Raw genomic sequence first — 25662 nt, forward strand, 5'->3', positions numbered from 1 at the left:
AACACTGGAATGCGTTACCAAGGGAGGTGGTGGAATCTCCTTCCTTAGAGGTTTTTAAGGTCAGGCTTGACAAAGCCCTGGCTGTGATGATTTAGTTGGTGTTGGTCCTTCTTTGAGTAGGGGTTTGGACTAGATGACCTCCTGAGGTCTCTTCCATCCCTAATATTCTATGATTCTATGAAATAGCTTATAACGGGTTAGTACACAATGACTGTTTTGACAAACAGTTTATAACAATTGATAAGAATTAAGGCCAACAGGACAATGTGTTGCTTGTAATCATGGCCTATAAACTTCTAACAGTCTCTACTGATGTGCTTATAACCTGCTACAATACATGCCATTAATTTCTGTATCATGCTTCTAACATCTAATAATAATTTATTAACCCATATGTGGAATCTTGCTACCAAGTATGAAGGAAAGTTTTTTCCATGTAGTGAAATACTGATTTGAAACAGCTCTGTTTTAAAAAAATTGTCATTATCTTATGAGGAATAGATTTCTCCTTAAGATGTCCATAGAGTTTTCCCAAGAATTTTGGATATTATATCTCTTTCTCCTGCCTTTTGAATGTGTAGGCTATTTGGAGTGTAAGCTCTTCGGGGCAGAGCCTGTCTCTTCATGTGTGTATATATGGCACCTAGCACAGTGGGGCCCTGCTCTCAGTAGATCACCAGGCATTACTGGAATAAACATAACTTGATGAATGTATTTTTCTTTAGTGACAAGTACCTGATAAATGTTGATTTGATACTTGTAAGGTTTAATATTCTTATCTTGACATTTGTCATTACAGTAACTTGGGACATTCTTAAATGCAATGAACCTCTTGCACACCATTTTTGCATTTGATAATGTGTTAATAGAAATGTGTGTGTATCCGTTGTCTCTGTAGAACAATCTTTCTGTGCTTCCTTAAGTGTTAGCAAGATCAGAACCTATCATGCATATAAGTATGCATCTGAGTGCTTCAATTTATTTCAGTGGCACTACATGTGAGTAGGGTTACACACCTGCCTAAGTGCATAACCCATTCTGATAGTGTGGCTATCTGTCCACTTCCAGCGTCTGGAGCACAGCATAGTAGTCAGGTCTGCTACTGTCTCTGATGTAATGCCGCTGCTTCTTTTGCTCCAGCAGTAAGAGAGTCATGCCTTTAGCTCCAGCAGTCCCAGATCCAGTCCCCACAGATAGTCTCAGCAGGGTGTCACTGCAAGTGTTTGCAGGATCAGGGCCTTGGATGTCCAAGCCATTCATGTTTGCTTGATTAATTCACACGCCAGGGGCACAGAGGGAAGCTCCTTGCATAGCCACTCTGCCTGGCTCTTGAATGCCCACATCATTCCATGCAAATATGCACACGCTCTGCCCCACCCATCCTCCAGGAACCAGCTTTCTTGTTTAGTAACAATTCTCATTTCCTTCCATTAGTGCAAAGTGCTTTTTTGAGAATGTGTCATCACCACTTCAGAGCTGTCAGTCATGTGGAAGAGATGAGGCGTATGACTGGTGTGTGGGTGACGGATGAATAGAACTTCAGACCATCTATGGGAAAAACTGGAGACAACCTGACACAGTCAAAACACTTATAAATATCCAATATCCATGACTCTTCAGGGATCTTCACCTTTCCTTGAGACGATAACAAGCCTCATTAGATCCTCTCCAGTAACCTAGATATTGTCCTTTGGGGGAGACAGAGGTGAGACTGCCATTGTACTGGGAGACAACTCATTGCTTTTGCATCACATCACTTCATTTCTCTCAGGTAAGTGGAGAAGGAAAGCATTCACTGGGATTTGATATGACTGTGGGCTACTTGAGAAGGATGATTTAGGAACTGAATGCATCTGCTCTGAGTGATGATGATGATGATGATGATGATTTATTTGTATTACCGTAGCACCTAGGTCTAACATCAATGGAAGGTTAGAGGGAGTGGAGAGTTTCTCTGGGGTTCCCAATCTGGGACTGATTCAGCCTCTGTTGCCAAGCCTTGGGCAGCTTGTTGGTTTGTGATTGTTGGTGTAAAATCTTTCTCCCTTCTGGATTTCATCTCCTCTAGTGACCCTGCAGTAGCCTGTTGTGTATGAGATCAGCTGACACAGAACCTGTTTGCAGCTTGAGGGGAAAGGTCAATCAAAGCAGTTAAATACCTTCTGGGAAAGAGATTGATACCATTTCCAAAGCATCCCGAGGGATGTCACTTGGTACAAGAAACAGGGAGGTTCTGGTGGTCATTGTCTTCCATCATGTGCGACTGCCAGTGTGGAATGAGCTTGTGGGCTCAGTCCAATTCCTAGCAGGTAGTGCTCACATCACACCTGGCCTTGAAGAGCAGCTTCTTTGGAAGGCTAAGCTATGTACTGTGGTAGTGCCTAGAGACTCCAGCAGAGATCTGGACCCGATTGTGCTAGGTGCTGTACAAACACATAATGCCTGCCCCAAAGAACTTATAATCGAAATAGACAAGGCAACAGGTGGTAGGGGAAACAGAGGCACATAAAGGGACATGAATTCCTGAAGAGGGTATAGCAGATCAGTGTCAGAGGCAAGAATCACACTGGACCTCCCAATTCTCAGTCTAGCACCCTCTCCAAGTCCATCAGTGTCAGTGAATTTACATTAGCAAAGGGTTGAGAGCAGAGCATCCCAAGCAATAGTGCACACATCTTGTAATGTTGTTACTCTAGGGTTATATTGTTACTCTAGGATCTTCCTGGCACCTGATTAGCTTGTCACTAGTCAGTTGCACTGGTTGGCTGCACTGACTTCAGATATCAAGCTTCCTTAGAACGTGAAATAGCTGGGCTAAGAGAATTCTCAGTGAGTGGCAGCTTGATGGGTTCCATGTCTGCTTCCTTCTGGTTCAGCTCTGGCAGGATGAATTGTTCTACCCACTTCAGCTCTTGTAAAATTGATGTGTTCTTCCCTTCATGCTGAGGTTTTTCAGTACATCAGAGGTCTACAAGGGGTTGTTGTGTAATTATTTAGACTTTCACTTCTGAAATTTCACTTCAACAGTTCCAGTCGGTCTATTTTTTTGAAGCAAAATCTTTTTAAAATGATTGCCTAACTGTGATTGCACAATAAATGCCATAGAATCCAGATGCATCAAATAAATGAGTTAAATAGTAACTACACTGTTCAGGTACGATACTATAAAAACACTGGAAATCTATTTAACCCAAATGGGCATATGCTCATGTGAGTTAACTGAATGGCTCTGCAAGACTGAATTTCATTTGCTGCTGCTGTTGTCTGCAAAATACTAGCCATAGATAAAAATCACTGCATGTTCTAAGTATGTTGCCACTTTATTTGCACCAGTAAATGCCCAGAAGTTAACTTTATCTGACTACAATACCCCACAAAATGGAGTGTTGCATTGACCCTTTATAATTTGTAGTTCCTTGTTATACAAAGTAAAGTGAATCTAGATTGATATTAGCCAATTTCAAAAGAACACTGTGCTACTCTTACTAAATGGTGCCAAACTGTTTACTAATCAAGCCATTCACAAAGGAGATGCTAAATGGTTGGTAAAAGGTTATTTGGAAACTGATCTACCCTCACAACTATTGCCGATAGACAGGAACTCTCATTTTCTACTGATGTAGGGCCAAGTTTTGATCTTGGTTTTATCAGTTTAAACATGGACGGTGCATGAAATGCCAGCTGGGGTTGGCTAGCCCCCAACCCCGCCCCTTCTACCTGAGGCCCTGCCCTTTCCGCGCCTTCCCCACACCAGAGCCCAACCCACCATAGCTGCCGGCCCCCCATCCCTCCAGGCTAGCGCCTCCAGCCCCAGAGTGCAGGGAGGCCGGACGGTGCAGCCCCACACTGAACCAGGGCCTCTGCACAGGGATGGAGCCATGCAGAGTGGGAAGCAGGAGAAGAGGGGCCTGAGAGCAGAGCATGGGCAGGGCCATACCAGGCTGTTTGGGGAGGCACAGCTTCCACCAGCCTATGATTCCCCCACCCATGAGTTTAAACAGGAGTAACTCTATTGAAATAAATAATTATTTCAAATGTATTCTGGTGTAACTGAATGGAATTTGGCCTGAGGACTTTAGGAAGATGTGGCTAGGAGAGGAATTTGTGTAAAATGTTGTATCTGAAACATAAACACTAAATATCCTGTTTCAGAGTAGCAGCCGTGTTAGTCTGTATTCGCAAAAAGAAAAGGAGTACTTGTGGCACCTTAGAGACTAACAAATTTATTTGAGCATAAGCTTTCGTGAGCTACAGCTCACTTCATCGGATGCATCAAATAAATTTGTTAGTCTCTAAGGTGCCACAAGTACTCCTTTTCTTTTTACTAAATATCCTGTGCACAGGATAGAAAGAGATTTAAACTGGAAACCCCACCACTTTGCCAAAATCTCCAGATTAGACTGTATATGCTGGTGTGAAAAATTGTCCCTTAGACTAAATCTGGTCAGTGAGCTTCAAAACTCACAGTAAAGTCATTGAATCATGTTCTAATCTGCCACACCAATGTAAATCCATGGTAACTCAGTTGACTTCAGTAGCATTACTGGATTCATACTAGTGTAAATGAGATTAAAATAGTCCGAATGTTACCAAATGATGTTCACTGCTACTTTGTAAATAAATTCCAAGTAAAATTTTGCAGAGACAAGGCAAAGTGTTATTAAGTGGAGCTGGTTAAAGTATTCAGAGCAAACAGGTTAGATTTTCCCCTTCTCTTTTAATATTGACCATTAACAGATCATGACTTTTTCCTTATTTGAAACTGTTTTTGTACAAACACCTATGGGTTGCTATAACCAGTTTCATAACAAGTTTCTTTGAGTAGTCAATCAGAATTCACTGTTTGAGCTGTGTGGGTTGTTCGCAAAGTTGCATAGTTTAGTTTCTGGTCTTTGCCAGGAGACCCTAATCATTATAAGCAAGGGCAGGAGAGTGGGGCAAGTGTAAAGAGATTGATAAATTGGTAGAAACTGCTCTGGAGAAGATCTGTTGGTGGACCAACACAGGGATGATAAATCCCTCTAGGATTTATTATATCGTAGACTTTAAGACCAGAAGGGACCATCATGATCATCTAGTCTGACCTCCTGCAAATTGCAGGCCACAGAACCTCACCCACCCACTCCTGTAATGGACCCCTAACCTCTAGCTGAGTTACTGAAGTCCTCACATAATGGTTTAAAGACTTCAAGTTACAGAGAATTCACCATTTACACTAGTTTAAACCTGCAAGTGACCTGTACCCCATGCTGCAGAGGAAGGCAAAAAAAACCCAGAGTAGTGACTACGGCACCCCAACCAAGATTAGAGCCCCAGCATGCAAGGCACTTTACAAACACATGGTACAAGACAGTCCCTGTCCTGGAGATCTTAATATAAACAGAGTTCCTTTTCTGGCCCTGTCTTATCTGTTGTTCTCAAACTGAAAGACATTTGGGGAGACAAACAAAATTTTGACCACAAGGCTGTGGAGATAACATTTTAAGTTCCTGTTTAAGGCATTTCTCACTCCAGCAAAGCTTGTTGATTTATTAGAGATACTTACCTTTCTCTGCCTGGGATGTGAGTTTCAAGAGGGGATTATTTAAATATGTTCTTGCTTTGTCATAAACTATGTGGGGTTTTTGTCAAGAAACAGTCTCTCTGATCTGGGACATTACTAAAGTTGCAATCCCATTGCAATATATTGACTATAGAAGATCTGTGCAATAGCCACTGATAGATACAAAGATTTGTTCAGCGGTCTTTATGGATGGCAAAATGTACCATTTAATTCGTTTGGAAATCCAAGAATCTACCCAGGAGCCAACTTTGGTGCAGATCAATATCTTTCAGTCTCAGCCCCCACTTGAAAGAAAGCCTTCAGCTATTCCCTGTGCTGATCAGTAGAATCTGGCCTTGCTGGGCTCCTTTCTTAGCTTGCTGTAACAGCAGAAGCTGCTTAAATCCAGAGACTAGAACAGGGACTGAGATCCTGGTGATCTAGGTATTATTCCCAACTTTGAATGGCCTTTGGCAATCACTGCACCTTTCTGTGCCTCTATTTCCTCCTCTGTGAAATGGGATGATGATGGTGCTCACCTCCTTTGAGAAGTGTGCTGAACACTCTGGCTGCAAAGTGTGAGGGAAAAGTTAGGTGTTGATTAGTAGCAATCTGGTAGTGTTGACTTATTGCTGTTCTTGGGCAGATATTTGCTTTTTTTCATATCCTTTAAAAAGCTGTCTAAATGAGACATCTCAATATTGCACCAGAAGGTCACCCCTCTCATCGTAGGGCTGGGTTTTTTAGATTAGTTATGGATTACGTCGCTTTATCCATGGTATCTTTGTGTCATGAGAGATGAAGAGGTTTTGCTTTATTGAGCAAATATTTTATCTACTATATTTGGTATGTCAGGTCATAGCTGATAGATTGACTGTGCCCTTTCCTGAAATCTAACAGCTTAAATCTCTTGCCGTTTAATTTTTCTCATGATGTGCAGAAAAAGGGCTATTCCTATCCTTGTCAGAGACTTTTTTCAGATGGAAGCTATACACTAGGCTCCAGATTTTTCAAGTGCTCAGGGCACAGGGGGCCATGGCCCCATGACTTTTTAAAGAATGAGGGATATGCCCTCCCACTTTGTACTGGCCAGGAGGGAGGGAGGGGAGAGGAGGAAGCAGGGGGTGGGGTCTTGGGGGAAGAGGCGGTGCAGGGATGGGGCTTTGAGGGAAGAGGTGGCAGGGGGCAGGGCCTTGGAGGAAGAGGCAGTGTGAGGGCAGGGCCTTGGGGGAAGGGACAGCGCAAGGGTGGGGCCTCATTTCAGGCACCAGTGACCCCCCCCCACACTTTTAGGGAGCTTCCATTGCCCCTGTCAGAACTCACCATTGGATTGGATTTTGAGAGCTCACCAAAATAAAGAGGCCAGGTTTTCGAAAGCATTCAACGTCTCCCTTGTTCTCTTTTGTGCAAGCCAGCAGTAGGCCTGAGGATGGAGAGTGGGAACAAAGCGGAAATATGTTGGGTATATACAGCTCTTTATTGTCCATCCTTTACCATAGTTATGGCAATGCTCTTACCTGGGTACATGCAGCTAGAGCGAAAACATCCAGCCCTAGTGAAAAGGCTGACATGACCTTAACAGCAAGCAAAGAGGCAAGTGCCCATGGCTTAAGTACCTGAGTAAGTCTCAGAAATGGAATTTAGATGTCATACAAACCCAGAAGGGGAGTCCTAGCCTCAGCGAAGCTCTGCAGAAGTCAGTGGTGAATCATAGAATCATAGAATATCAGGGTTGGAAGGGACCTCAGGAGGTCATCTAGTCCAATCCCCTGCTCAAAGCAGGACCAATCCCCAACTAAATCATCCCAGCCAGGGCTTTGTCAAGCCTGACCTTAAAAACCTCTAAGGATGGAGATTCCACCATCTCCTGAGATAACCCATTCCAGTGCTTCACCACCCTCCTAGTGAAAAAGTTTTTCCTAACATCCAACCTAAATCTTCTCCACTGCAATTTGAGACCATTACTCCTTGTTCTGTCATCTGGTATCACTGAGAACAGTCTGGATCCATCCTCTTTGGAACCCCCTTTCAGGTAGTTGAAAGCAGCTATCAAATCCCCCCCCTCATTCTTCTCTTCTGCCGACTAAACAATCCCAGTTCCCTCAGCCTCTCCTCATAAGTCATGTGCTCCAGCCCCCTAATAATTTTTGTTGCCCTCCACTGGACTCTTTCCAATTTTTCCACATCCTTCTTGTAGTGTGGGGCCCAAAACTGGACACAGTACTCCAGATGAGGCCTCACCAATGTCGAATAGAGGGGAATGATCTGCTGGCAATGCCCCTACTTATACAGCCCAAAATGCCGTTAGCATACGGTGCTACTTTTCCTTCTACCAGCTGAGGATCTGACCCAGAGCGTGTGAAATCCAATCATTCTTTTTTCCCCTCCCCTCTGTGCAGGGTTCACTGGCTTGCCGACAATGTGTGTAGGGAAGTGCACTCGGATTCTGGGCCCATGCCTCATTGCCTTGGGTGTGCTTTCCATTGCTGCCAACGTGCTCCTCCTCTTCCCCAGCTGGACGTGGAGCTATCTGAAGGAGGGCCACATAACCAAACAGGCTATGCAAGTGCCAGGCATCTGGGGAGGAGGCATAATTGTAAGTGGTGTGACTTCTTTGCCCTCCTTTCCCTTTTCCCCAGCATGTGTGCACTGTCTTGGACAGAACATTCACCAAGGGAGTCACAGGACCAAGGCCTGGACACAGTGTGTCCAGTGGGTAGGGCATGATACCACTGGCCTGCTGGGTGACTTTGGGCAAGCTCATTCCCCACTCTGTGCCTCAGTTTACCCATCTGAGAAATGGGGATGTCGGTAAGCTGGGGAAGTGCTCCATGCTACAACCTCTGGCTGACATTCTATGGGCTGTGTTAGACAGCAGGGCAGACTGGATGATCAGGGTGACCCCTTACAGCCTTATGAAAGGTTTCTGGATGTCATTACGTCCCCTTTTTCCTCAGGGCTTTGTATGCTGGTGGCTGACACTAACATACTTCTCATACCTACATACTGTCTAGGCCCTGACCTGAAGTCAGCTGAAAGACTCACATCAGCTTTAACAGGCTTTGGATCAAGTCCTAAGGGTAACAGAAAAGAAAATCCAGATAGAAAATCACATATTTACAAACCTTTTGAAAGAGTTAACAGATTAAACTAATTAGTCCTTTCCTCCATAACGTCCTTAGTTGGTATAATGACCATTAGCAAGAATCACTTCTATGTCGCATGGGTGGCACATGAACCACCAGCTGGGGGAGGCTAGCTCTCAGCCCTGTCCCTTCTCCCCCAGATACCACCCCTTCCGCCCCCTCTGCTGGAGTCCAGAGCCCCACCACCACAGCCACCCGCCCGACCACAGCCCCCCTAGCTCTGGAGCACCTGGAGGGAGGGCAAGCAGTGCCACCGCAGGCCCCCCCCCAGCCCTGGAGCGCCGGGAGGGCGGGTGGTGCGGCCCCAGCCTCTGGAGCCACGTTGCAGAGCAGAAGCAAGGAACCTGGGGGCAGTGCATGGGTGAGGCCATGCCAGGCTGTATGGGGAAGCACAGCCTCCCCCAGGCTATGGTATCCTCCGACCATGCCATGTCGTCATTTTGCCCATCTGCTTGATGCTAGTAACTTCTGTATTTGCTAATCCAAACTTCTCCATGCTGCTTTCCAGTGAGGCCATTTTGGAGCCTAGCCAGGTTCACGCTGACACATCAGGCCACTGAGTGAAATGATCGTTATCTTCCAAGAAAGCTGCTCCAGAATGGCAACGCTTTGCTCTGAACCTCGGCAGTGCAATCAGGCGCCCTGGCAAGGACTGGGATGGAGCAGGGTAGCCAACAATAGTCTAATAGCTTATTTGATGAATTCTGGGATGCTTTTAAATTAACTTTTCTTATGTTTGCCTAGCTCGGCTCCCAGATGGCTACCGGTATGTTGTGCTAATCTCAGTATAACTAGCGAAATCTCCTGCACAATTGTTTGCAATGACTCCTTGGCTGGTTTTAAACAGTAATAATACTATTCTGCTGCTAGAGGAAAATCACTTTATGTGGCCTCATTGATGTCTTTGGCAAAATTCCCATAGAATTCAGTGAGTCCAGTATTCTACCTCATATCACCGGCTGCTTTAAAGGCATGTGTTATGTTCATAACTGAGGCACATAGACATTAAGTGATTTTGTCTTTGTCGAAGCCCTGGTAATAGAATTCAGATGTCTGTAATCCCTGTTCTATTTCACTGGGAATTTATCTTCCATTTTGCATACACCAATTTGTTATGGTTTATTTTTATTACTGTAGCTCCTACTAGCCCTAGTTACAGCCCAGGACTTAGGCGCAGGACTCTGTACAAACACACAATAAAGAGATGGTGGTGGATAACAGATTCTAAATGCTGGTCCTTCTGACATTTCTAACTTTCCATATGCAGCAAAATGTTTTCTCTAAAAGCAAAGCACACGCGTATAACCAGCCACCTAGATGTTGCAGATAGATATTAGATAGACATGGTACAGCCTATTGCCAGGGTTCTAACTTTAGCCTTAATCCCACAAGGAGCACAGCACTAGCCAGAACCTCCATGAATGACTTCGGTGGTGCTCTGCATAGGCATGAGGATCCATCCACAGGTCTTGTTGCAGGATTTGGGGTCTTTAAGACTGGGATGAAGGGTAGTTCATAAATATACCATGCTGAATAAGGGAAAGAACTAACTGCCAGCTCTTAGTGCCAGCAGACTGGATTGTCCCATTCATCCTGAATCATTTCCTGTTCTCTCAGGTTCTTCTGGCTGCAACTCAGATCACGGCTGTTGGGTGGCACTGTGGCCATTCCTCCGACTGCAGAACTTGCCGGAATGTAAGACAGAGATTCCTTTGACTTGTGAAAAATGTTCTTATTTTAGCTGCAGAACCAGACTCCAGACCCACAGTTCTGGAGTTAACAGGCCTCACCTCTCTGTCACTGGGCCACCAGATTTAAAGGAGCTGTGTTAGCGTAGCCCCAGAAGGGAACAAGATGTTTTGCAGACAAGTAGAAAGAAAAATTCCTTGGCTTATGTTCCAAACAGGCCACTGTTTAGATGGGGAGTGAGACAGCCCAATGAGCAGCAATTATGTTGCAAAGAGAGGAAGGTGATCCAGTGATTAGAGCACTAGCCTGGAACTCGGGAGACCTCGGTTCAGCTGCTTGCTCCACCCTGGACTCCCTGTAGTGTTGCCAGGTGTCCAGTTTTTGACCAGAACACCTGGTTGAAAAGGGACCCTGATGTTAAAAGTCCCGTCAGTGGTGCAGCAGGGCTAAGGCGGGCTCTCTGCTTGCCATGGCCCACACGGCTGCCGGAAGCAGAGTCATGTCCCACCTCCGGCTCTTACGCATTGGGGCACCCAGGGAGATCCGCATGTTGCACCCTCCCCAACTGCCACCTCTGCAACTCCCACTGGCTGGGAAACACAGCCAATGGGATCTGTGGGGGTGGTGCCTTGAGGTAAATGTCGCCCAGAGCCTGCACCCCTGACCCCCTCCCATGCCCCAACCCCTTACCCCAGCCCTGATTCCCCATCCCGCCCTCTGAACCCCTCGATCCCAGCCCACAGCACCCTCCTACACCCCAAACCCCTCATCCCAGGCCCCACACCATCAGCCAGAGCCCTCCCCCCGCACACTCCAGCCCCCTGCCCCAGCCCCAGCCCAGAGCCCCCTCCCACTCCCTGAACCCCTCATTTCTGGCCCCATCCTGGAACCCACACCTCCAGCTCAGAGCCTGTACCCCTTCCCACACATCAACCCCCTGCCTCAGCCTGGAGCCCCCTCCCATACTGTGAACCCCTCGGCTCCACCCCACATCCCAGAGCCCTCTCCTGCACCCCAAACCACTCATCCCTGGCTCAACCCCAGAGCCTGCACCCTGACCAGAGTCCTCACCCCCTCCTGCACTCCAACCCCCTGAGCCAGCCCAGTGAAAATGAGTGAGTGAGAGTGGGGAGAGTGAGCGACAGAGGGAATGGGGATGGAGTGAGCAAGGGGCAAGGCCTCAGAGAAGGGGTGGGGCAGAGCCAGGGCATTGGAGGAGGGGTGGGGCAGGGCAAAAGTGTTTGATTTTGTGCAAGTAGAAAGTTGGCAAGCCTAACTCTCTGTTAGGCCCATCAAGGGCAATTTGGGGCCCCATACACCATGTTTGCTGGGGCCTCACCCCCTCCCATTTCCCATTAGGTACAGGCATTTTTGGGAGTCCCCTTTGCCCCACTCTTGTCAGCCCTGCTCCTTGTATGAGCTTGGGTAAGTCGCTGAATCCCTCTGGGCCTCGATTCCTCCTCTGTGAACTGGGGATCACCCCTGCCTCACAGGGGCGTTGAGGCTAAAAACATTACAGCTTGTTGGGGGGCTCAGCTACTCCAGTAATGAGGGCCATAGTGGTACCACAGCTGGATGGTCCCATGGTTTTTTTGGCCCTCCCCTCGTGCACCGGGGTGTGAATTGCACAGCACCAGACACTTACAGTCAGCGTATTTGTGTGGGGTAGGGACCACATGCCCCCAACCCAGCAATTCACGTTCTGCCTCTGTATTTTACTGACAGCCCCGAGCATAGGAGGGTTTTGATGAAAGTGATGATGCGCTGCTCGGTAAGCTAAGCCCCCATTTTGCAAATCCCCTTTTATCTGCATCTCTGCACCCACCCGCAGGTTTAGGGTGCTGGGTTTCTAATGGTAAAAAGGACACAGCCCTTTCTCCAATGCAGATCTGAATGATATTTTCACAAGAGCATGTGCGATAACAGGACTGTAGTTATCACTCACTGCTCTGTCCCCACCGGCTGTTCTGTTAGGCAGGACAAAAAAATAAAATAAAATAAAAAATCCCATGCTGGAGCTTGCGGTTTGCCTCTAGCCTGCAGAAGCAAGGAACCTGCCTTTCTTGGCATTGCAATCGTGATGGGAGTTTCTGATCCTTAGGCCTTTTAAAGGGAATTGCCTGACAATGGCAGGGAAATAGCCAGTGTGCCTGCCCTAATGGAGCTGGAAGGGTAATGCCCCCTAGCCCTTTCATAGGGTATTTCATGCAAATCCAGCTTTCCGGAAGAGTATAAAGGAGGTGCCCAGGGCAGCATATGCTCCCATCACAGTAATCTTGTACACCAAGGCCAGGCTTTCAAAAGTAGCCACTGAATTTGGGTGCCACCTGGGCCTGATGTTCAGCAGTGCCGAGGGCCTGCAGCTCTCATGGCCTCCAGCTGGAGTCACGCGTGCTCAGCATCTCTGCAAATCAGGTCCACTTTTGCAAATGGCCTCAATGCCTCGCGGCTGAGTGTGGATGAGCAAGTTGAAGTGGAGGAGGAGAACCACAACAGCAGCCTTGCCTCCTGCCAGCGCTGTGTGTTGGATCATGCCATGGGACTGATTTGATTATTTTCTGAGTGACTTCCTGTACACATATGCCTAATAATGTGTTGGGAGGGGTTAAATGCACAGGGTCTTCTGCCTTGTGTATTCTATTCCAGCATGCAGCAAGCTGACAATCTGATCTGTCCATGTTTTGCAGTCACGGCATGTAGCTGTAACTGGTGGTGCAAGTTGCAGGGCAGTGGGGGATCAGGACTCATGTTGCAGTTGTAGAGAAAAGTGAGCTGTAACTCACGAAAGCTTATGCTCAAATAAATTTGTTAGTCTCTAAGGTGCCACAAGTATTCCTTTTCTTTTTGGCTAGGAGCCGAGACAATTCTCATCTGCAGTGACTCCTTTGGTTATAGTCATACAGTAGCTGCAAGGGTTTCCCAGCTTCTTCCAGCAGTTGTAATTGCAGCATCTGAGGCCATTAGAGTTCATTTCACCCCCTTGGCAGTTTCTTGTTGCTCCAGTCTCTGCTAAGGGTAGGCCCAGCCATGCGGGACTCCTGACATTTGAGGCGAGAAGCATGATCACCTGGAATTACAAGTTTGTTTCTGTGTCTTTTACCCACAGATGTTTCTTTCCATTGTATTGTCGGGGCTGGCGTTGCTGGGATCTACTGCTTGCTTTATCCTTTCGGGTGTGGGCTTGACAAACGGACCCCTCTGTCTATACAACCAGACTGAAGTCCCGCAGTGGGATTACCCTTTCATAAACATGGAAAACCAGGCCTTCCACACCAGGTAGAAGGAGCTTGTGTGATGTCCAGACAGCACTAGGGCTAAAATACCCACAAAGTTTCATCTCTTCCCTTAATCCAACAATCTGAGGAAGAATGTTAATGATTCAACATTCAACAGATTTGGTAACATTGAGAATGAAGTTCTCCTCCTGATGGTTAAACCAGCATTACATCAAGCTGGCTTGTCAGGAAACAGGGAGTGGAACAGTCCAGGCTGAATGGCCACTAAAGATGACCTGAAAATGGGGCACTAGGGAGGGCTTATTCCCTCTTACGGCTTTATAATACATAGACACAGGTCTGAAACGTGATTTTAAGGGTGGGGGTTTTTACCTGCTTGTTTTTTCCATTAGATCAGGTCCAGTCTAGCTGGGATGGCTCTGCAGTGCCTGGAGAAACTGTGAAATTATTACATTAAGAGCCATGAGCTCAAGCAGAGCGGATGTCAGTGTAGGACATCTTTAGCATTCCATACTTTTGCTATTTAACTTTAATGGCTATTGAATATTTTGGAGGAAGGAAGTATTTGTTGATGTTTTATAATTCAGACCAGATTGCTCACAATACACACATCTGAGACCCCTACGAGGTCCTTCAGAAAAGTCAAGGAAAATCTGATCAGATTCATGTTATTTTTAAAATTACAAAAGTAGTAGACTGCCTTTATCCATCACAATGAAGCAAAAAGGGAACACATGCCCCCCTCCACACACACACTTTTTATACAATCAACTGCATGTCTCCCCTTCAGATGTCTTTGTCCTATCACTGTCTCATCAGAGTCTCTCTTTAAGGGCTCAGAATTATTTGTATGACCAATCTCTCTGGAATTCAGTCTGCATTGAGCCCCCGAATGTTGTAGCCTGGAATATTTATTTCTTCTCTGTTCTGCTGGTCATCAGTGTGGTCGAAATGGTCCTGGCTTCTCTTCAGATCATCAATGGCTTCTTTGGATGCCTCTGTGGCTTATGTGAAGGCAAATAGGTAATTTCAATTCCTAATAACTCTGTCACTGCTTTTCCTCATCTTCCCTGTGCGAATGGTGCCACCAAGAATTTCAGGCAAAAACTCCTGCAGGCTTTCCTGCATGATCTAAGTGCATCATCTTATTGCAGAGACTTTGCTTAGGTGTGATGCACAATAAAGGCTTGATTCTGCACAGAGTGGGAGTGGAATATATATCAGTGCAAGGTAAAATGTGGTGGACAGGGCAGGAAGTGGAGGACAGAGTGAGAGCACAGCTGGCTGACCACAAGTTACCCCTTCTACTGGATTGGAGTAAAGGGTTAGGAGTCTATCTAGACCAGCTGTGTGAGAGGCAGTCATGGGTTGAAGTGTAGTGTTCAAAGCTGATTATGGGTAGCATATGGGTAGCATATGGGTGACTAGATGTCCCAATTTTATAGGGACAGTCCTGATTTTTGGGTCTTTTTCTTATATAGGCTCCTATTACTCCCCACCCCCATCCTGATTTTTCACACTTGCTGTCTGGTCACCCTAGGGTAGCGTCTTGACTGAGATACACCTTGTAGTGTACCATATGCTAAATCAACGGATATTCTCACTGCAGGCCCACAGTGGTGGTACAGTGTAATGGGCTCGGGAAGCTCAGATGTAAGAATGTGATGGATGGATTCAGCCAGTAGAATGAGTCAGGCCTTGTCTTGATGAGGATTTTAGGTAGGCTTGGAAGGATTCAATTTTTTAATCAGTAAATGTCGATTTCACCATACACACCGACATGCTGCATGCATGCACACCCCCTCCACACACAAACAGCAATGAAAAAAAGACATTCCTATCACTCATAACTGAAATTTACAGACAGGCAAAATAAGAAAAATGTTGCTTGAAAACATTAGTTTGATTTAAGAATATTTACTTTGTATATTTTGATGTGATAGACAATTTGTTTTAACAGTTTTGAATGTCACTGTTTACTGTCATTCAATAATTATGATGTGATAATTTCCCACAATTATGAACATTTAAATAAATAAAAATTGGTGAAAAAATTTAAACTGCCCATAATTTTGCGTAACTCTGAAAGTTAAAATATGAAAGAAAAAATGCTTTAAAATAAACATTGATCTCATCCATCAAAATTATTTAAAAAAAAATTCTGCCACATTTAATTTCAGCATGTGCTGAACTGATCAAGCTAAAACTGGCAGGGGAACCCTACATTATTATTTGACTTCCTAGAAGTGTTAACTGTGGCTAATTTGAAGAAAAAACAAACAAACAAACAAACACCTACTTAACACCAATTGAGGGACGCTAGCTCTGTAAAACCACCATGTTTCCCAGTCACACCCAGGCCTTACCAGGCAAGAGAGGGAAAGCTGAACAAAAATCTGGATGTTGTAAAGCCTTGTCTAAACTGAAGATTTTCAAGCAATCAATCTTCTAATGTTGCCCTGTGGCTGCTCCACTGATGCTAGCGCTGGTGGGAGGGCTACTATGTACTGGCTGCTGCCATTTCCACTGCTGTGCCATCAGGGGCTGCTCTGAGCACATCTGGAAAGCTTTAAGAAACAGATAATTTAGAGATGGACTATCCTTGCTTTCCTCCCACTACAGGTGAGGCTCAAGTGCTATAATCTAAGCTGATTTGCTCTTTGATTTTGTTGCAGGTTCAGTGCACATCAGATTCCCGTGTTGCCTGGATTTTGCTGTGCAAAGTAGAGGTGGCATTTACAAAGGTGTGATCATCCCAGAGCTTTGAGCCTCTACATCAACTACACCTGTGCAAATATTAAACCGATCATGGTCTCCTGGGTAGCCATATTACTCATCACTACAAGGACATTTAATACACACTAGAATCACTGCCACCATTTTATACCTGGGTGGCAGCTAGAGCTGGATATCAGACTTATTCTTTTGTGTGATGGAGCTTTGATTAGTTTCTGTATGAACACATTGTACTGAATTGATGTGGCCATTATATGAATACCCTTTGATTTCTACAGGCCCAAACCCAGGAGGAAGCGGAAATAATCCATGCTAACTGTTTACCTTCATCTGGGAAGGGTGTGATGTCCCTTAGCGCCAGATTCAGGAAATACACAGACCCTTTGTCAAGGGAAGAACACTGTGCACGTCTGGAAAGAAGCCAAGACCTAGGGCACTAGACACGACAAATTCTGCACATGCAAGGGATTGCTTTGAAGAACAAATGAATCCTGCGTCATCTGATCTGGATTTTCCCACCCTGTGGTTTCATCTGTGCTGAGGCAATGCCTGTAACTAGTGGCTTGAAACTGGCCTGTCTGAGGGCTGATGATTAACAGAGACTATGGATGAACTATGCTTGAGCTGACATTTTTCTTAATGACAAAGTGATGGATGGGGGCATCACTTGGGACCAATAACCTTTGACCTTTATTCCTCAAAGAAAAATAGCCATGAGCCCCATTTTTTCCTGTTTGCACAACCCATATGACTATGTAGCAATATTTATAGTGACATTAGTCCAAAACGTGGTTTATTTTTTCACTGTTTAATTTATTAATCTAATAAATCTGAATTTAGACAAACTGAGTTGGAGCCTTCTGGATGCTGCCATTGGGTTTGATCATTATTTGGCATCTCTGAAGAGTGAGAAACCAATTCCTGGACTCTGGGTCAGGACCAGTGATCTCTCTAATTTTTTCCATCCATGTGTGGAATAAATTGTTAGTGCACTAAGGTAGTGTGCGGATGTATGCCACCAGTAGAAACAAAACACCTAGATATAATATATATTTTTAAAAGATATTATAGGGATAATTACTCCAGACAGGACAGATTAGGCATTTTAGAACTCACTTCTCAAAGAATTAAAATTAAGTAAGAGAGAAATTATGAAGTGTATAGACCAGTTAAACAAAAATACTCTTTGAAAGACTAAAATTACCGAGAATATATGTGCATTGCAGGAAGTACCAAGTAGTAACAACAATAATACAAGTATGTGTTGTGAGCTGGGAGAGTGAGTGTGTGAGAGAAAGAGAGAGATTATGAGAGCTGGCTTCTGGGGAAGTCAGAGACTGTGCATTGTCTCTTTAAGGCACTGACTCAGTCACTCACCTGGAAGGCTCCTTCAAACCTCAGACCACAGCAGCTCTCTCCCGCTCAGAGTCCTGAGCCAGGCTGTCCCCTTTCCCCTGCTCTGTGGAGATGGGGTACAGGGGTGAGGGAAGGGGGACACCCTGGCATCAACACCCCCCCCTTCTTCCCCTTCTGCACAGCCAGCAGGAGGGTCCCAGGAGCAATATGACTGCAAAGTAGCGGTGGGGGAGGGGCACCTAAACACATGCTGCCAGATGTGCACCGCTCTGCTAATCAAGTGCGCGGCCCTTGAATTACTCCTGGGCAGCTGCCCAACCACACAGCTTAGAGGGAACACAGGTCAGGACTGAGGGATGCTTTCTCCAAAGGCAGTGCGAATTAAGTCATCCCTTCCCCATTCCCGTATCTTGTCGGCTTACAAAGACTAGAATTCACAGGTTTCAGAGTAGCCGCCCTGTTAGTCTGTATTCGCAAAAAGAAAAGGAGTACTTATGGCACCTTAGAGACTAACAAATTTATTTGAGCATAAGCTTTCATGAACTACAGCTCACTTCATCAGATGCATTCGGTGGAAAATACAGTGGGGAGATTTACACACACACACACACACACACACACACACACTGAAACAATGGGTTTTATCATACACACTGTAAGGAGAGGTTTCAGAGTAGCAGCCGTGTTAGTCTGTATTCGCAAAAAGAAAAGGAGTACTTGTGGCACAAGTACTCCTTTTCTTTTTACTGTAAGGAGAGTGATCGCTTAAGATGAGCTATTACCAGCAGGACGGGGGGGGGGGGGGGGGGAAGGAGGCATTATGGTGATAATCAAGGTGGGCCATTTCCAGCAGTTAACAAGAACGTCTGAGGAACACTGAGGGGGGGGGGGGAGAAATAACATGGGGAAATAGTTTTATTTTGTGTAATGACCCATCCACTCCCAGTCTCTATTCAAGCCTAATTAATTCCAATTCAACAGTCTGTCATTGGAGTCTGTTTTGAAGTTTTTTTTTTGTTGAAGGATAGCTACTCTCAGGTCTGTAATCGTGTGAACGAAGAGATTGAAGTGTTCTCTGACTGGTTTTTGAATGTTATAATCCTTGACGTCTGATTACGTAAAAGAATGAATGGATACAAGAGACTGTCCAGTTTGACCAATGTACATGGCAGAGGGGCATTGCTGGCACATGATGGCATATATCACATTGGTAGATGCGCAGGTGACCGAGCCTCTGATAGTGTGGCTGATGTGATTAGGCCCCATGACGGTGTGCCCTGAATAGATGTGGACAGAATTGGCAATGGGCTTTGTTGCAAGGATAGGTTCCTGGGTTAGTGGTTCTGTTGTGTGGTGTGTGGTTGCTGGTGAGTATTTGCTTCAGATTGGGGGGCTGTCTGTAAGCAAGGACTGGTCTGTCTCCCAAGATCTGTGAGAGTGATGGGTCGTCCTTCAGGAGAGGTTGTAGATCCTTGATGATGCGTTGGAGAGGTTTTAGTTGGGGGCTGAAGGTGATGGCTAGTGGTGTTCTGTTATTTTCTTTGTTGGGCCTGTCCTGTAGTAGGTGACTTCTGGGTACTCTTCTGGCTCTGTCAATCTGTTTCTTCACTTCAGCAGGTGGGTATTGTAGTTGTAGGAATGCATGATAGAGATCTTGTAGGTGTTTGTCTCTGTCTGAGGGGTTGGAGCAAATGCAGTTATATCGTAGAGCTTGGCTGTAAACAATGGATCGCGTGGTGTGATCTGGATGAAAGCTAGAGGCATGTAGGTAGGAAGAGCAGTCAGTAGGTTTCCGATGTAGGGTAGTGCTTATGTGACCATCGCTTATTAGCACTGTAGTGGCCAGAAGTGGATCTCTTGTGTGGACTGGTCCAGGCTGAGGTTGATGGTGGGATGGATGAACTGATACAGCCACACTGTTTACATGTGTATCAATGCTGGATATGTTTTATTGGACACTTTGTCAAAAGACTACACAATTTTTAATCATGAGGTAACGCCTATCAAATAGAGGACTTTAAAATCAGGCCCTGTACTTCAAAATTAAGGCAGTCTGGGGCCATTCATTTCTCTCATCATTGAGGCTAAAATTTTGTCATGGTTATTTTTAGTAAAAGTCAGAGACAGCTCATGGCAATAAACAAAAATTCATGGAAACCCATGACCTGTCCCTGACTTTTACTAAAAATACCCTGGGGAAAGGAGCACTGCCAGGACTTGTACCTGCTCCAGCCCCTCTGCTGCTCCTGTGACAGGGTCTGACAGCTGCTGCTCCAGCCCCAGGGGAGCTGACCCAACCCCAGCTGCTGCTCTGGCAGCCCCAGGGCTGACAGCAACTACAGCCCTGCCCCAGAAGAAGTCAGAGGTTCTGGAAAGTCGCAGAATCTATGACCTCTGTGACAGAGTCATTGCCTTACTCACTGTGAATTCAGAAGTCTCCTAGACTCCACCGGAGGGAGCTAAAACTACAACACCTGCCAAGCTTTGCTATGGCTGCTTTTCTCCATCCATAGAAGCCAAAAGAAAACCAATTCTATTGCAACTTTCTTCTCCCAATCTTTTTGTAGAGGAGCTTGCAGTACCACACACGACAGTTTTAGGGGAACAGGGGAGTAGGGAGTTAAGGGTTAGAGGGGTTGTCTGGACAGGAGTGGTGTCTTCACCTCTAGCCAGAATGTGATGGAGAGTCCAGGGGCAGGCTGTCAACATATGTAGAGTTTTCTAACTCACACTCCTGTTTGCTAGTGTAAGGGGACTGTTGTCCCCTTACTGCCATTCAGTGGGGGTGTTTTGTTTGGCTTGCTCCAGCACTAAAAGTAAGGGGTAGGGTCAATGGGAAATCAGGATCCTGAGACTGAGACCCCAGGAACAATGGGGAGAGACCAATGCTCCAGGTCAGCCTGATTGACAGGGCAGGTGGGCTATTCAGGGAGTCAGGAGGGTCCTGTCCTCCATGTGAGCTGGAATTGCCTGGGTCAGACAGAGTGGGGCCAAGGTAAGGGGAAAGCAGGGGCCTAAGCTAAGCTAGGGAGAAGAGCTGTGCCAGCCAGAAAAGCAGCTCAGGAATCAGGTCTGAGCTGGGAGCAGAGTCACAGAAGCAGCCCACAGAGCAGACCTGTGCTGGGGGGAGAGCTGCAGCAACCAGAGCCAGGGGCCAGAGAATCAGCCCAAGGAGCTGGAGGCAGAGCAGCAGTGGCTGTGCCGAGGCAAAGTGGTAGAGCTGGAGCAGTCCGGAGCTGGGTGTGGTGAGCAGCTGGGAGAGTGAGGGGGGACCCTGGGCAGCAAGCCCAGTGCAGGTAGACACCCCAGCCAAGACACCTGGCAAGCCAGACTTGGAGGGGGATCATAACCCCGACGGGTCAGGGGCAACACTGGGAAGAAGGGTCCTGCCACCTAAAGCCTAAGAGCTCGTGGCCACTGCCAGAGCAAGTGTCTGGCCCACCACATCCCTGCAGCACAGGGTCTGAGAAGGAGGCCTGGGACTTGTGAAGAACAGACTTAAGTGCCTTCCCTTACATTCCAGAGACACTGGTTGTGATGCCCTTGAGCCACAGAGCGGGGTGACATGTTTTCCTTTAACCGTTTCCCATTTTTTTAAAAAATTGATTGCTGTTTAATAAATTGCATTTGCTTTGATCAGTGCATCAGGGAAGCATCCACTGCAGAGAGAGCACCCAGGAGTGGGGACACTCTACCCTCTGCCCTAAGTGACCAAAACAAGACTGGGGGTCAAGCCCCCCAGGAATCCTGGTCCCAGTCTTGTTGGGGTTACAAGGCCTCTATACATTGTTGGGGGGAGGGATAGCTCAGTGGTTTGAGCATTGGCTTGCTAAATCCAGGATTGTGAGTTCAATCCTTGAAGGGGCCACTTAGGGATCTGGGCAAAAATTGGGGATTGGTCCTGCTTTGAGCAGGGGGTTGGACTAGATGACCTCCTGAGGTCCCTTCCAACCCTGATATTTTATGATTCTAGGACTCTGCCACATAGGAGAGTGGAAGGGGAGCCCCCAAGATCAGGCAGGCCTCTGGGTAAAGGGAGTGGGAGCAAGGACTCAGATCCTTTCACTAGTCCACTTCACCAGGATAGTGTACAAGCCAAGAAAGTTCCTCACAATAACAGGACTATTTCCCTGCTGTGGCAAGATGGCCAATGTTAGTCTGGTGGGTCCTGCACTTTTCTTGGTGGGGAGCCAAGATGCCACCCCTTGCCCCAGTTCTTGGGGCATCAATGGCCCCACTAGTGGCCCAGGAAGGTGGTAAAGGAGAGAAGCAGGGGAGGGGTTTGGGTTTGCTCCTCACTCTGAACCCCAGCCCCTCTCAAGCCCTGTGAATTCTTACCCTCTTCCCCCTTGGGTGGGGTACCTACAGTCCTTAGATGCTGGGGAAGGGAGTCCCCCTTACTTCCAGTCTCTGATTTTCCAAGTCTCATAGCACACCTCCAAGCTGCCAGCCGGCCTGCCTGCCTGCAGCAGGGAGTTTTATTAGGTTCCTAACAGGGCCTTAATTGACTGTAGGTGCTCCAATTAACCTGCAGCCATTTTCCCTAGTCTACAGGGAACCATGCCTTAATTAGCCTTGAGCTTATATATTTCCCCTCTAGCACTCTCCCATGGCTTCCTGGTCCTTTGGTATCACACTGCTTACAAGTTTTAGGGGAGTAGGGGGGTTAGAAGGATTGCTCTGACCCAGGAGTGGTGTCTTCACCTCTTCACCCGCAGGACCATCCTGCCTAGCCCCTGAGCTCCTGGCCTTGGAGGCTGTCCCCTGGCCCCTCCTGCATTGGTCCCCTCTCTCCCACAGCCACGCTGCCATGCAGGCAGCGCTCTGGGCAGTGGGGCTGCACGCTCACGCAGGGCAGCGCGGCAGCTTGTCTGGTTCCGGCCAGGTGGTGTGGCTGCCAGACTTGCTGCTCTGAGCAGCATGGTAAGGGGTCCAGGGCCGGGGCCTGGGGGTTGGATAAGGGGCAGGGGGTCCCGGGGACAGTCAGGAGACAGAGAGCAGGGGGCTGTTGGATAGGGCAGAGGTTCTGGGGGAGGTGTCAGAGGATGGGGAGCAGAGGGGGTTGGATAGGCATGGGAGTCCTGGGGGGCCTGTCAGGGGGTGGGGATGTGGATGGGGGTTGGGGCAGTCAGGGGACAGAGCGGGGGGGGTAGATGGGGGGTCCCAGGGGGCGATTAGGGGAGGGGTTCCCCAGAGATGGCAGTCAGGGGACAAGGAGCAGCGAAGGTTGGATGGGTCAGGGATTCTGAGGGGAGCAGTCAGGGGGTATAAAGTGGGAGGGGGCGGATGGGGGTGGGGGTCAGGCTGTTTAGGGAGGCACAGCCTTCCCTACCCGGCCCTCCATACAGTTTTGGAACCCCAATGTGACCCTCTGGCCAAAAAGTTTGCCCATCCCTGCATTAAGGTGATCTTAAAGTGGTGGTCCGCAGTCATTGCCACTGGATGGTGGATCGTTTGCTGGCACTGAATAATGCGGGAGATTTTGAGGAGGAGGCCCTGTCTCCAGATGGCGTTGCATGCCAAGGACAAATCAACAAGCATGATCCCTGTCTTCAACTTACATTGGAATTCTGCCTCAATGTAACTGGTAAGTGAAGCTACTTGGTCACAGCAGTTCCTCTTAGGGCAACATCCTGCCTGCCCTGCTGGGAGGATGTCTTTGATAATGTCAGACAGACAGCAGAGCAGTGCCTGTTCCATGAGCTTGCTGGTAGTTGAGAGGAGAGAGATGGGGTGGTAGCTGTCTGCATCCTCTTGGAGTTTCCTAGGCTTCAGTAGGGCAACCACTGTTGCCTATCACCAGCATGTTGGCACTTCTCCAGTTCTATGCACGGCAGTAAAAAGCACTGCCAGCCATTCCTGTCCCCGTCTCCCCAGGTTCTTGAGAAACTCCAGAGGAATGCCATCAACTCCTGCAGCTTTCCAGCTTTTGGGTTCCGACAAGAATGATTAAAGGATTAGAAAACATGTCTTATAGAGATTGAGCTCCCCAAGTCTATCTATTTAACTGAACAAAGAGAAGGTTAAGGGGCGACTTCATTACAATCTAAGTATCTACACAGGGAACAAATATTTAATAATGGGCTCTTCAAGGAAACAGAGAAAGGTCTAATATGATCCAGTGGAAGCTGAAGCTCAACAAATTCAAACTGGGAATAAGGTATACATTTTTAACAGGGAGGATAATTAACCACTGGAACAACTTACCAAAGGTTGTGGTGGATTCTCCATCACTGGCACTTTTAAAATCAAGATTGGATGTTTCTTCTAAACAATATCCTCTAGGAATTATTTGGGGGATGTTCTATAGCCTGTGTTATATGAGAAGTATGTAGATGAACACAATGTTTGCTTCTGGCCTTGGAATCTCTGAATCTTCTCCTTTAAAGCCCATCTGCAGTACTTATCGCTTTAGTGCACCATGCCAAATCTGACCTTGATGAGAGCTGCTCCATTGCTGGTATCTGATTAGAAGGGAACTAACACATGAGAAAAGCGAAACTGCATCAAAATGCCAGGGCTAACTCCTGTCAATCGTGCTCCTACCTGAAAAGCTGACCCTCCCTTCGCTATATCCCCCCCTCTTCCCCAGTCTGTTACAGCTTTTTGTTTTGCCATTTGTTTCACAGACTGGAAGCTCCTGGAGGCTGGAGCTTTGTCACTCTATTGGGCTGTAAAATGCCATGCACACAGTGATATCATATGCCAGAGAGCAAGTATTGGCCTTATTCACAAGTTGAGGAAAATGAAGCACTTAGAAGTTAAGGCAACATTTGCAAAGCTGAGTAAACAAAGTAAATCAGCCTAGCTTCATCATTAGGGGCCTAAATAAGTAGCCTGATTAGCATGATTTGAGGTGGCAAACTCGGGGTATGGCCACCCTGGGATGCCTGCAGCATGAGTAGCACTAGCTGAGCGAGCTTTAATCTGGCTGTCCTGAACAGCAGGAGCAGGGTGGCAGCAGTGGCACAGGTGGCAGGCTGGCTTGTACAGACCTGACCAGAGCCCTGGGGAGTCACTCCAGCAGCTAGCCAATGCTGCCACCTGTGCAAGTATCACAGCTTCACGGCTAGCCATACCTACACTGTCTTGAGCCAAGCTAGCTCACTACAGTGCTGCAGTCAGACCTCGGACTGTAGGCTTGCCAGACCTCAGCCAAAGTGCTCAAACCTGAGGGACAAGCCCATGGCCACACATTGCCTGTGGCAGAGCTGCGACTGATGCTGAGGCAGTCTTAGTTCCTTCTCCTCTAATCCTTCCTTGGGCCTATGCCTGCCCTTATGGCCAAAGTTCACTTCATTTGACAACAAGCTGGGGAATTTTACATAGCAGAACTATCCCGCTGATGAGGGCATGACCGAGACTAGCCCCAAGCATGACAGATAAAAAGGGTGTTTTCACAGTTACTATACAAATGAGCCATGGCGAGTTGCAGCTGAAGTTTTCGGCAAGCTTTCTGATGCAGTGGTACAGATGCCACAACTGGGCATGTCTATTCTAGCTGGTAATGAATGAGCAGCATGGATCATTTTCTGTAACATCTAGTTTTCTTGCCATTGGGTCGCTGGGTCTCATGCCGCATGGCACCTTGTGGTGTCATTTACACCTGTGCAGCAGGGGTGTAATATTGCTAACCCGGTGACTGGTAGGAGCATTGTGTAGTGGTGCATACTACTGCACAGAGCTCAAGGCACTGCTGAATCAGGCTCATTGTATCTTAGAGCAATCATACATCAGGATGTTTCTCATTTAAAAGTGAGTTCCCTTTAAGTAAAAGTGCACAATATTTTGTGATTACTTGTAAAAATGTACAGTATTCCTGCACAGCTGCACTGTAATATATGGGTAACAGATCTTTCTAGGGTATTAAACCATACACTGGGCTTGAGCCTGACTGCAAGCGTTTGATTACACAAGCAAACCTTATTATGCATGTTCTAGTCCCGTTGACTTCTGT

At 47.0% G+C, this 25662-nt stretch overlaps 1 protein-coding gene across 2 annotated transcripts; it reads left to right on the top strand.

The window, feature by feature from the left end:
• The first annotated feature begins 306 nt into the window (after window positions 1–306).
• Window positions 307–17192, top strand: TM4SF19 (transmembrane 4 L six family member 19). 2 transcript variants are annotated; one of them, XM_038415967.2, is made up of 6 exons: window positions 307–1771; window positions 7942–8138; window positions 10306–10383; window positions 13484–13653; window positions 14447–14636; window positions 16289–17192. In XM_038415967.2, the coding sequence occupies exons 2-5, from the start codon at window positions 7962–7964 to the stop codon at window positions 14634–14636; spliced, it is 615 nt and encodes a 204-aa protein (XP_038271895.1). In that variant the 5' UTR covers window positions 307–1771; window positions 7942–7961; the 3' UTR covers window positions 16289–17192. The 2 variants fall into 2 exon arrangements, with proteins under 2 accessions (XP_038271895.1, XP_043348507.1); XM_043492572.1 differs by having other exon boundaries at window positions 16628–17192.
• Window positions 17193–25662: the final 8470 nt, after the last annotated feature.

The sequence above is a fragment of the Dermochelys coriacea genome, chromosome 9 (genome assembly GCF_009764565.3).
Source record: "Dermochelys coriacea isolate rDerCor1 chromosome 9, rDerCor1.pri.v4, whole genome shotgun sequence".
Classification (NCBI taxonomy): domain Eukaryota; kingdom Metazoa; phylum Chordata; order Testudines; family Dermochelyidae; genus Dermochelys; species Dermochelys coriacea.